The sequence below is a fragment of the Phoxinus phoxinus genome, assembly GCF_949152265.1.
Source record: "Phoxinus phoxinus genome assembly, chromosome: 4".
In the NCBI taxonomy this organism is placed as follows: domain Eukaryota; kingdom Metazoa; phylum Chordata; class Actinopteri; order Cypriniformes; family Leuciscidae; genus Phoxinus; species Phoxinus phoxinus.
In genome coordinates, this window is record NC_136879.1 from 29017697 (window position 1) to 29030877 (window position 13181).

Consider the following 13181-nt stretch of genomic DNA (forward strand, 5'->3'; position numbering starts at 1 on the left):
GTGTGGACTGCTAGTTTGTGGTATTATTTAACTAAGCTTATTCATTTCAGGGACCAGTAAATAGAAAGATAACACTTTACAATAAGGTTCAATTTGTTAACATTAGGTAGAGCATAACATTACCTTTTATGTTTCATTTGTAACATACACTATTGTTCTTTGTTCATTCAAGTTCGTTCATATTACATTAACTGTTACCTGATATTATACATCTTGAAATGTTAAAAATGAATTATTTAAGAAGAAATTAACATAGATAAATAAATGCTTTAAATGTAATGTGTCAACTAATGTTAAATGAACCTTGTGGTAAAGTGTGTTACCAATAAGATAATGCTAAATGGTTTGAAAGAAACATCTTAATAAACAGTTTGAAATCCTTCTACAATCAAAAAGGGAGGAAATGTTTAGATAAAAGCTAAAACCAGTTACCTTGCAGGAGACACTGGAGTTCTTCAGGATAGTAAAACCATTTTCAAAACCAGTTCAAATCTACCGGTAAGCATTATTTAAATTTAGTGTGAATATCAGCAAAATGTTGTAGAACATTTTGCAAGGCCTGAAAAAAAATGTGAATGCCATTCATTTTTAAAGGTGACGAAGTAAACTACCGTTCAAAAGTTTGGTGTCTGAGATTTTTTATGTTGTTGAAATAAATCTTCTTTGCTCTCAAGGGTGCATTTAATTGAATCAAAAATACCATAAAAACAACAGTATTGTGAAATATTTCAATGTGAAAGAAAAAGTTTTCTATTTGAATATATATTTTAAATGTATTTGTCTTTTCTTGTGATGGCAAAGCTGAATTTTCAGCATCATTACTCCAGTCTTCAGTGTCAAATGATCCTTCAGATCAGCATATTATATTAATTTCTGGTGCATTTTAACAGTTGTGCTGCTTTATGTTTTTTTTGTAGAAACCATGATCATTTTTTTTTTCAAAATTATTGGATGAATAGAATGTTCCAACATTATTTATGTCTTCACTGTCACTTTTCATCAATTTAATGGGTTAGTTCACCCAAAAATGAAATTTCTGTCATTAATTACTCACTATTGTTCCAAACTCGTAAGATCTGTGTTTATCTTCGAAACACAACGTCAGAACGCCAGCTCATTATTGGCCGACGCTGTTCACGTGAGCACCGCGACGCATGCGTGCGATGCTGACGCAGGAGCTGGCCAATAATCACTGGCGTTCTGACGTAGAACCCAGAGGCGCTGCACTGTTTACTACGTAAATAGCGCAGCAGACTGACATGGAGAAGAAGAGATTGTTGTTTTTTTGCGCACAATAATTATTCTCGTCGCTTCATAACATTAACCACTGTAGTCACATGGACTATTTTAACAATATCGTTATTACCTTTCTGGGTCTTGAAAGTTGCAATGACATTGCTGCCTGTGGCTGGTTCAGAAACCTCTCGGATTTCATAAAAAATATCTTCATTTGTGTTCTGAAGATGAGGGTGAGTAATTAAAGACAAGAATGTAATTTTTGGGTGAACTAACCCTTTAATGCACCCTCACTGAATAAAAGTCTTAATTTCTTTTTTAAAAATCCTACTAAACCCAAACCTTTGAACGGTAGAGTAAAAAAACATCCAGGCACATACAAATATAGAAATAAAATAAAATAAAATCAGGCAAAGTATAGAAAAAAAGTGTATAGGTAGAGAACTGTGTATGCTGAAACCTGTGCAGCCAAACTTCACCTGTGTCATGCACTTCATAAGCCTCATACACATTATCCCTCAATGTAAATCTCAACTGAATGTAAACTGCATTCCAAATACATTCAACTTTTACCAGCAATATATATTAAAATTAGCTGGTCACTATTAGCGCAGAAAAAAAAAAAATGTCATTCAAACATCCATGTTTTAAAAAAACGGAAATGTGTCTTTCGAAATGCAATAGCCAACCACTGTCAATGAATATTATGTTGTGATTGTGAATATGGAAAAGGTAAAGGGAAGGACAAGTACGTATCTAAGGAAACTCTACATATCTCTAAGCTAGATTTGATGCACATAGTACAGTACACAGTTCTATATAATTAACAAAAAGCAGTCACATTCTGATCAGTCTGATCTGACATGGCACGCAGCACATGCTAGAAATTACCTGTGTTTTTTAGCCTGACTTTTTGTAGCTGTATCTGTAGCTAAGGAAAGTAACAGAGTTAAAATAGTATGTGAGGACGTTTTAACATTTTTGTTTTACCGAGCAAATAACATTTGTTCATTTATCTAGATATTCTTTGTGCTATTATTTTTCAATCTCCTCTACCTATTTTCTGTCTGTCTTCTGTTTGAGTTGCTTGCTTGTTTTCTGAAATGAAGAAGATGGCCCAGCATTTGGAGATGGACAACTTTTATGCTACTTCCTAAGTCAAATCTGTGTATAAAAAAGAATATGGAAACACTCACCTTGTGACCGGAGATCTGCTGACTCTCTCAGGTTCGTCTGTGACCCTCAAGAAGAAGACAGAAATGGTTCATGTTAGGAATCAATCAGCCAATAGAGCGGCGATTATCACAGTTTATTCCGCCCTTTACACACAACCAATCACAGACGTGCACCGTTACACTGACGTCACCTTCAACCAATCCACAAATATCACAACTGAGAACAAAAGAAACCGACAGCAGTGATGGATTTTATAGGGTAGGATTATGTATTTTCTTATAGAATATATTAATTATGTTTTTGAGACATCGTCACACGTTGCTTCATGTCAGTGTAACACAATTTAAAGAAACATTCACAATTGTATCCTTAATAACACCATCTTAAACCAATTTCTTGTGTGTGGTTATTAGCCTTTGAGTTTATTAATCTAATATTCTACATGAGACATTAGTAGTTATTATTAGCTCTAAACAAAGAATGTGCTAGTTGGCTGATGTCCACATGAGGGCGCTAGGGTTCAAGGCTGCTTTTATGAACACTTGTGAAACTTTCCATTCACATGATGTAGCAAATGAGGTGGCCAGTGTATTCCCTCTTAAAGGGACAGTACACAGCCATCTTCCTTAAACATTACAGTGAAAATGGAGGGCTCTCTGTTGGGTGTGAATAAACCATATCTGGACAGAAAAAAATATCATGTGATAAGGAGGCTAATGAGCTTGGCCAACGGTGATTGGGATTTGACATGAGAGGATAAAATACAAGTTACATAACTAATCTGGGTCTAAAGTGGAGAGAGGAAGCCCTTGCTTGGCTCTGCATTTCCAAAATTAGGCTTTTGTGATAGAACAGTCCAGATGAAATTGTTTTACAAAGCATTTTTTATTCCGTTAAGAATCACAGTGTTCTTCAGGCCAAGCTAAATGCCATTCCTGTGAATGAGTAAAAGGTGAGAGAAATGCATGAATGATGAGTGAGTGCATGAAAAAAGTGATAGATGGATGGAGCTATGGTGTAAAAGACCTCTTGAGCATCAAATACAAAGAAAGCACATTCTCAAATATTAAAACATATACGCAAAAATGCAGTTTTATAAAATGCATTGACAATAAAAATTAAAATAGTGTTGGTTCACACAAAAAAATTCTGTCAAAACTGAAAACATTTGCTTACCCTATGCCATTCCAAACATGTATAATTACTTTCTTCTCTTCAAAACCAAAATATTTGGCATAATACCCAAATTGGGGCTGTCATGTTGTGGAAATGACAAATAAAGACGCATGAATGTGTCCCATACGATTTGTACACAAGTCTTCCCCTTTGCTGTTGCTTTAAAAACGTATTTGATTCATACATGTTGTGCCATATTTGAAATGAATGCGATTCAAAAATGATGATTTTCAGTGAATTAAGTTATCATATGACTTCAGAAACCTTGCAAAAGAGTGTAACGCTTCTTTGTAAAAGTTCTTTGTTGAAGAGTTAGAAGCCACAAATTAAACAAACCAGCTACAAAGGTAAAAGGAGGGAAAGAACTACAATCCCATGAAGCATTGCGAATGACAATCAAATGAAAATGATGGATAAATATAAAACTATTGATTAATATTTAACTATCTTTGCAGAATCAATGGTACCAGGAATTCTGCTGTTAAACACAATTATTTAAAAAATATGTTGAATTAATGTGGATTAATGGATTTTAAAAAAACATACACTATCATTAACAACCCTGAAACTCACATTAGGTCTGTCTTTAAAGGTTTATTTTATGAAAAAAATAAATCAGATTTTTACTTCCGGAACCCAACTTTGGCAAACAAGCAATATTTTTCTGCTGCTTTTTGTAGCCCGACAGCTCTCAACATCCCACATCGCACAAAACCATACAGGTTTGGACACAAGGGTGAGTCAATGATGACAGAATTTACATTTTGAATTATCTCTGAAAGCTCAAAGAGGTTCTCTGACACCCAGCGCCAACACGGGTGCCATAGAGAGCGGTGAGACTGAGCATTTTGACAGACTGAGATGGAACAAGGCCACAAACAGGAAGAAAACTTACTAACTGTTTTTGATCCCTGTGGCAGAGTGCAGCCCGAGACTGACTTGTTTGAGCTCTGGCGCTTAGAGGGGTCAAGATTGACCCTAAGAGTTGATGAGGGGAAGGAAAAAGAGAAAAGGACAGTGTGATAGACAGAAAGAAGGAGGGGAACGGAGAGATCGAGAGAGAAATAAGATTGCAGCAAGGGAAAAAAAGGCAAAGAAACAAATAAACAAAACAGAAACACTGAGCACCCAAAAACAGCCAAGACCAAAAGATAGAGACACGAGGAGGAGCAGGCGCCTGAAACTGTCGGTTAATAACACAGGAGGATTGAGGAAGAGTTAATGCAGAGAGTACATATGCAAACTTATGCGGACTTTATCCATTGGATGTCATCCTAGATAGGTGCGTAATCTAATCTAAGAGATGGAAGTGTTGCTCTAATCTAATAAAGAGCTTCTAGTTGCGCATCTCTGCAAAAGTCGTTCTTTCTGGCTTTTGGCCCAGACAGGCACATAAACAATTCAACTGAGGATGCTGAAGAGCAAAGCGCCCCATCAGCGTTCCTACTTTCTACCGAACATCTCAATCACATTACGGACTTCAAACGCTCCCATTTCTAACTAACCTCCTCATATTCCACAGGACAATGGGCACCAAACCAAATGAAAGATGACTTTGTAAACTAATTGGCTCTAGCGGTGGAGCCCATGTCATTTTGATCGTATGCGGCTAAAGAGCAATTCACATCCAAGGACGATAACTAAAAGTTTAAAAAAAGAAGTTTTAAAAATTCCTTCGAATTTTTTGAGAATAGGTCCACACCACATATATACAATGATAACAACAAAGTCATTATATTATAACAATATCGTTGTATTCGCTTTCAGAATATTTTTTTCAGCCGATGAACAATAAAAACATTGACATTCAATCAGAATCCACCCTGACATTCAATTTGAGACGCTTATGAATGAACAGAACATTATTTGGATTCCAATATAGTTATCATTATTGTTTTTAAAGCTATTGTTCTTTGGTGTCGATGCTAAAATAGTTATCGTTATAATTATCGTCTGTTGGTGTGGACGCTTAGTTATCGTTCTTGGTGTGAAAACTAATATAGCTATTGCCGTAGTTATCTTTATTATTGTCCTTTGGTAAGGAGACTAATTAATTATCGTTAAAATCATTAAAATATAGTTATCGTCTGTTAGTGTGGATACTAATACATTTATTGTTATAGATGCGTTTACAGTTATTGTTCTTGGGGTGAACAATAATATTGTTTTTGTTATAGTTATCTTTATAATTTTTGTTTGTTAGTGTCAACGCTGTTCTTTATAGTAAATGTTCATGTTATCGTTATGCTTATAGTTGGTCCGATGGTATAGTTGTTGTCCTTGGTTTGAATGCTAATATAGTTCTCTTTATAGTTATAGTTCATGTTATCATTATGTTTTTAGTTGGTATATAGCTGGTCCATTGGTATGAATACTAATATAGTTATAATTTTAGTTATGTTTATAGTTATTGTTCTTGGCGTAAATGCTAATATAGTTATCTTTATAGTTATGTTTACGGTTATTGTTCTTGGTGTGAATGCTAATACAGTTATCTTTATAGTTATTGTTCTTAGTGTGAAGGAGCCTTAAACGTCTTCAGACAGAACAATGTATACTAAAAGTAGAAGATTTGGGAAGAGTAAACTAATGATTTGGAACTTGATTTTATGTGGATCTAATTTATCTATAATCACAAATGTTTACTCTCACAAAGTCATTCTGGTTTACAAGATGAAACCGTCGCTCTCCTCTTACCTGCGGGTAAGTTTTGAGGTCAGCTTAGAGAACAAGTTTGTGGTGGCACGGCTACGGGAGTGTGGCAGAGGGCTGGCTTCGTGGGAGAGGGTGGGTGAGGTGGGGGGTGCGTGGGTGGGAGGCCGGTGGTCCCTTAGCTGGCCACCGTGGAAGGTGCTGCGGATGGTGGATCCCCTCGACAGCCGAGAACGTTCTGAAGATGTGGAGCCGGAGGCCCCGGCTCCGGAGATGCTGTGGGTGGATGGGGAGGCTGGAGGTAATCGATGTGACAAGGAGCTGAGGAAAAAGACAAGAAAACATGGATGAAACGCACAAAAAAAAGTTTGCCACATAACCAGCATCGCTTTTGCTCCGGACAAGAATGATATCCATCAAGAACAACCATAGCAGCATGCTAACAACCACCAGAGCACATGAGCAACATCATAGCAAAATGTTAACAACCATTTAATCAATGGCATAATAATAAAGTTAAACAGATCTTACTCACTTTTTCAGCGGTCTTGGTTCCGAAAGTTTTTTTTTTATAGATAATGCAGGGTGATGGCTTCAACAAAAGCATATACCATCCATTAACAACCTTGCAGCTCACAGTAGGTCGTTCTTTAACGGTTTATAAGTCAGATTTTGATCAGATATAAAGATTTTTATAACACATTAGCAAAATGAGTTTTGCACAGGCAGACTTGCAAAAATGCAAAAATCTGGATTTAAATATGTCTGCTGTGCTGTACGTTAATTTTTCCCACTCATTAGCAGTCATAGTGGCCCTAACTGGAGGCTACTTTGGTGGCAGAACTTAATCCATAAGACAAAGTCCAAAACCTACCACAGTAACGGCTCTATAGCGATGCGATTAGACCGACATCAGATCTCGACACTTGAAGAGGCCGCTCTCGTTGGGTTTAGTTGAGCGTAAATGTGAGGCAGGATGCTGCTGAGTCACTGAGGCATGAGCTCTCTTGTGTTCTTATTCCCATCTCAGAAACAGCCACTTAAGGCAAATTAAAACAGAACCCTTAGCGGAAAAAAGCTTACGCACGACTGCACATCTTAACGCAGAGAAAAGGCGAGACAAATCACTCTACTTTCTGTTTGTCAAATAAGTCCAAACCCAGAACATAGGACAGAAAGTCAAACATCAAAGAGAGAAAAGGAGTGCAATATGAAAAGATAATTCAAAACTCACAATTCTACTGGTATTACTGAGGTGTACTTAATAGTGGATAATATGCTGCTACCTACGGTATTCTGGCTTGTTACTAGCGTGTTGCTATGCAGTTTCTATAGAATTCCAGATGTTATCAAGGTGTTGCTATGCAGTTGTTAGGTGGTTACCATGGACTACTTGATTGCTGTTTAAAACTGCTGTTGTCTGATCACAGAAGCACACCTCTCCTTTTGATGAGTAATAGGAATTGTGATGCTTTCCATAGCAACCAGCACTAATGATCTCTCCGTTCAGATGGGTTCACTTTGCTGACGTGCATCTCTTGGCATCGGACTGCCTCTGTCCCCTCCATCCGTTTTGGCATAGATCTAACAGATCTCACATGCTGCCTCAGTCTGCCCACTCGCCTGGGGCCACTTCACTTAACGCTCTAAATAACCCCGCGTTGATGGACCTTACACACACACACACAGGATTTCCTATAACAGGGTTTCACATATTAGCTTCCCTTGGTCAGCCATACTGCAGTCATTAATAGCGGTGCAGGGCAGAAAATTGGCATGATGAAGGGGTTTGTAACAGCATGGCTGGGTGTGTGCATGGGGTCCAAAAGATTTAAGACTAGTCTAGGATTTAAAATCCCAGAATCTATGTTTATTTTAAACTATAAAATAAAAAAACATATTTAAGTATTATTTTTAAAGTAACTAATCAAAAAGAGCTAATTTGTGACATATCAAACATAATATTAATATCAATTGCATTTTAATCAAATTGATATGCTTATAATACCATTTAAAGTATTAAAATAATGTCTCAATGTATTTGCCAATTATGGTGATTTTACATGTGTAGACACATGTACTGTACTGGCTGGGCTCGGGGGAGGGAGGGTTCTTTAGGTCAGCCAGTCAAGCAGCCTTGTGACCCAGACAATCCACGTGCCTTCTCGCATTCTCTTTAAGTCACATGACACCCAGTCTTTGGACCTCCCCCAAAGAGGGGGAAAAAAAGAGAGGAGAGTGATAGGAGGACAGTTAAGCAGCCACCATCTGCCACTGCTGAAGCATAACAGACCAAATCCATCTTAATAAACAAGCTCACAGGAAAAAATAGTTCCAGCTTCAACATAAACATCAATTATAAAACGTCAATGCACATAAAATACAGAGACAGGTTTACCTGTTCTCTTTCCCATTCTGTAGTAAGGCGTGTCTGTCAGTGCTGGTACGGTCCGTACATACGTAAGTGTTCCTACGGGTCATGGCACTGGCAGGGATGTTGTTCTAAAACGTGAAAGAGAAAGCATTGAAAACCAAAAAAGATGGAAATTAACACAGACATACAGTGCTATGCATACGTTTAGACACCCATGCTAAAGTTGACTAAAAAGAGGAATAAAAAATCATCTTTTGGAAATTGAACTTAATGCCTTAATTTAAAAAAATAGGAAAAATCCAACCTTTAAGGACACCAATTTTCTTTGTGAATGAATAATGTATCGTAAATAAATAAATGTTCTTCCTTAAAATACAGGGTGCATAAGTTTGGACACCCCTATGTTAAATTCCCATAGAGGCAGGCAGATTTTTATTTTTAAAGGCCAGTTACTTCATGGATCCAGGATACTCTGCATCCTGATAAAGTTCCCTTGGCCTTTGGAATTAAAATATCCGCACATCATCACACACCCTTCACCATACCTGGAGATTGGCATGGTTGTATTTCAGTTAGCCTAACAGCTGGTTTGATTTGCATTGAGAGATGATCTTATGGAAAGTACTCCATGCCAATCTCCAGGTATGGTGAAGGGTATGTGATGATGTGGGGATATTTTAATTCCAGAGGCCAAGGGAACTTTATCAGGATGCATAGTATCCTGGATTCATGAAGTAACTGGCCTTTAAAAATAAAAATCTGCCTGCCTCTATGGGAAGTTAACATAGGGGTGTCCAAACTTATGCACCCTGTATTTTAAGGAAGAACATTTATTTATTTACGATACATTATTCATTCACAAAGAAAATTGGTGTCCTTAAAGGTTGGATTTTTCCTATTTTTTTAAATTAAGGCATTAAGTTCAATTTCGAAAAGATGATTTTTTATTCCTCTTTTTAGTCAACTTTAGCATGGGTGTCTAAACTTATGCATAGCACTGTAGTTTATGTCACTAAGGCTATCTAAATATAACCAGCATTTCTGACACAGTTGTCCTCAGAAATTCATGCATTTTGTCCAACGGAACATTTTAGGAACAAGTTGTTTTGCATACTAAGGGAACATCAATTCATGACCTGAGAATGCCGATAACGAATCTGAACATGTGCCATTACATCCCAGGGGAAAAAAAGTTATGCAACATTTTAATGGGCGTCACTTTTATTGTCATCAGGATGATTTATATTTTCTTCTCTATTAAAGGAAATAAGCATCCAAAAATAAAAATTCCATCATTATTTACTTATTTACTACTGGCAGATTTTTTTCTTCCTTCCTTGGAACACAAAAGGAGTTATTTATAGCAGAATGTCCAGCTTTCCTTTTCCATAGAATGAAAGTGAATGGTGACCATGGATGCAAGCAAGGTTAACGGCTTAAATTTCAGTCCGTTCCTCACATAAATCTATCAAATAGCTTCAAAAGACCTGGAATCTAGTGCACAAGCCCTAAGACAATCAATGAATTTTTTTTTTATATTTCAATGAATATTTCCTGTAACCGTATGTACGTGATTTCCTGTGCTTGATTATTACCGTTGTTGCGTTGATGTCCTTGCGGCGGTCAGGAATCTCGGCCTTGTTGGGGTTGTTGGCTGTGCTGACCATGGGGCTCGACGGGGGGATGCTACGACTGCCCACCACACTGCAGCTGACCTTCCGTGAGGGCAGACGTTCCTCTTTTAGATCCCCCTCTCCTGTACTGGTGGGGCTGCGCTTGGGGTGGGTTACTGGCACTGATGGCCCACCTGACAAACATATAAACACAATTATAAACATGGTTCATAAAAAAAATTATATTATTATTACACAGTTAATTATAATTCAGCTATATAATATCAAAAATGATAACTGGCAGACCCCCCAGCAAAACTATCATGGATCACCTGCGAAAACCTCTGATCTAGGCCATTTATAAATATGAAATTATCCTTGAGAAGTGTAGGGACTCACAGAAGTCGCTGTGCCTCCTCTGGCGGTGGTATGTGGAGGCACTGCGCTGGGGTTTAGTGTGACTGGAGGCAGAGGTGGAGCTGGAGGTGGAGGTGGTGGAGTGTTTGCTGGTACCATTCGTGATGGGACTGGGCCTCACCCGTGCTAGAGACAAATTGCTGCTTGACCGGGACTCTGTGCCATCCTATATGGGAAAGATATGAGATATTACACACTTATAGGTTACCGCACAGGCTGCTCTCGGGTCAGTGGCAATCCCTATCTCACCTCATTCTTGCGACTTAGCAGCAGATAGGTGGCAAATATCTCATTGTACTTCTGTGTGGTCAGGGCATCTTTGATTTCATCACGGGAGTAACCCATCCCTACCATTACATCTGTATGAGCAGAGAGGGAAAAAAAAATATTTAAGTAAATAAGCAAGTACTCATTTAGCAGACGATTTTAGCCACACTTTGAGCAATCTGGGTTCAAGTGTCTTGCTAGCAAGATTTAAAATTACATTCTGGTTACTACAATGGGGAAAAACATTTACTTTTTACATTTTTATTTTTTTATCACTAATCTGTCGTTTCATTTAAATAAATAATAATCATCTTAAAAACAAGATAGATTTTCCTTTGAAAAGCAATATTATTCACAGAATATACACTACAAGGATACATTCAATTTTTACATTGTTATAAAAGATTTCATTGTTATAAAAGATTTCTTAGGATGATTTCTGAAGGATCATGTGACACAGAACCCTGGAGTAATGGCTGCTAAAATTCAGATTTGCCATCACAGGAATAAATAACTTTAAAAAAAATATTACAAGCATATTTGTGAATGTACAAGCAAAATTGTGCAAGATCTTGTTTTAAAGGATGTTTATATACTGGAAAAAAAATATTCCCCAAAAGTGTTACCGGTAATAGTAATTTCTTACCTATACGGCTGGTGTCATTATAATCCTCCACCGGCTCTATATGAGGCTTCAGCTCATCGCTTTCATAACCGACATTCAACCACTTATCCTTCATGATTTGCTGAAAGGGAAGAACAGAAAATCAGAAAGAGTGAGCCAAAGACCACAAGATCTGCGTAAACTCAATAAGACGTGTTATCAGCAGTGTTGGTCGACTGCGAGTCGCAGTTGCTCCTCCTCACCTCCAGGGTGCAGCGCTTGGTGGGGTTGAGCACAAGAAACCGGCGCAGGATGCCCTCACAGTCGGTAGACATGTAGAATGGCACCCGGTATTTCCCCCTCAACACACGCTCACGCAGCTCCTGAGGGAACAACACAGACTTCTATTCAACACCTAATCTTATTCTGAACCAGTCAGCCACAGAATCGCCCCCACGGCACAGAGAAACAATCACAGCTCACTTGACCTACATTACTTGAGAGCAAAGCATTTCATAAGAGCACTTGCTGCACGTGAGGCGCCTTAAAAAAGGTCTCAATGTTGCCATAAAACTGTTTGGAAATTACACAAAGATTTTACATTGAATATTAGCAGTGACTGGACATACTGAAACACACTGTGGCACATATTTAATGTAGTCAATTAATTTTATCCTGAATAATTAATATAGTATCTACCAATCACGTTTTTTACCTAAATATAGACAATATGTGCAGCCCTTAGAGATTTCAACACGCAAATAAATTATTTTATTGACCAAAACTTTCATAGTGTTTACATACAATGAAAATAAATAAATAATGCATAATAACAGGACATTACAGATTTGTATTCATTATAATGGTTGATGTTGTATATATTTTGTCCGATACTGGAAATGTAATTGCATTTGCCCTATTTTTAGATGTGAATTGTTTTTGTCGTCATCTAATGCTCACTTAAAGCTAATCTCTTAAATGTTATCTTAAGCAAATCTCAAATTATTTATAGTGTGCATTAATATTGTGTTGTGATGCTTAAATTCACTTGTAGCATTTAAAATGATTTGAACTTTTAGTGCTTTATTATTTTATTTTTTTACTCAGAATAGTGCAGAATGTTAATAGCGACATTTATTGATTATCAGCCATAATACAAAAGTAATTATAGGCTTATCTATATCAGCATCAATTTTAATAATGGGGCATTCGTTCCTACCTTTTACCATTTAAAATATTAAAACGAAAACATGATAAACATGGTTGTTGCATAGTATTTTTGACATTTCTTGCCTTTCTTTATTTCGTTTCAAACTTTGTAATTTACCTTGAGGTTCTGTCCATCAAAGGGCAGTGATCCGCTGACCAGCGTATAGAGAATAACCCCCAGACTCCAAATGTCCACCTCTGGCCCGTCATACTTCTTCCCCTGAAAGAGCTCTGGGGCGGCGTAGGGGGGGCTGCCGCAGAAAGTGTCCAGTTTACTGCCCAGTGTAAATTCATTACTGAAGCCAAAGTCAGCAATCTTGATGTTGGAGTCTGCATCAAGCAGGAGGTTTTCCGCCTGAGTGAGGTATAAGATAGGATGGGGTTATGACCATGAGCAGGAATTTAATAGTTTTATGCTTTGGGGGTATTTTAAAAAGGGAGCAAAGTGTGTCGCTGT

General features: G+C 37.4%; 1 protein-coding gene across 6 annotated transcripts in view; it reads right to left on the minus strand.

Annotated features, from left to right (window-relative positions):
• Nucleotides 1-13181, minus strand: part of mark4b (MAP/microtubule affinity-regulating kinase 4b) — a 39118-nt gene that overhangs the window by 1452 nt on the left and 24485 nt on the right. Inside the window, exons 8-19 of one of the 6 annotated variants that reach the window (XM_079609456.1) lie at nucleotides 12843-13079; nucleotides 11779-11898; nucleotides 11558-11657; nucleotides 10894-11003; nucleotides 10627-10810; nucleotides 10210-10421; nucleotides 8639-8742; nucleotides 6286-6561; nucleotides 4484-4566; nucleotides 2433-2477; nucleotides 2293-2334; nucleotides 2128-2167 (exon numbers count right to left, since the gene is read on the minus strand). In XM_079609456.1, the coding sequence (XP_079465582.1) occupies nucleotides 2128-2167; nucleotides 2293-2334; nucleotides 2433-2477; nucleotides 4484-4566; nucleotides 6286-6561; nucleotides 8639-8742; nucleotides 10210-10421; nucleotides 10627-10810; nucleotides 10894-11003; nucleotides 11558-11657; nucleotides 11779-11898; nucleotides 12843-13079 (1553 nt within the window). Of the gene's footprint in view, nucleotides 1-2127; nucleotides 2168-2292; nucleotides 2335-2432; nucleotides 2478-4483; nucleotides 4567-6285; nucleotides 6562-8638; nucleotides 8743-10209; nucleotides 10422-10626; nucleotides 10811-10893; nucleotides 11004-11557; nucleotides 11658-11778; nucleotides 11899-12842; nucleotides 13080-13181 lie in introns of those variants that run through there. The other 5 variants (XM_079609459.1, XM_079609461.1, XM_079609458.1 and 2 more) reach the window with 5 other exon arrangements.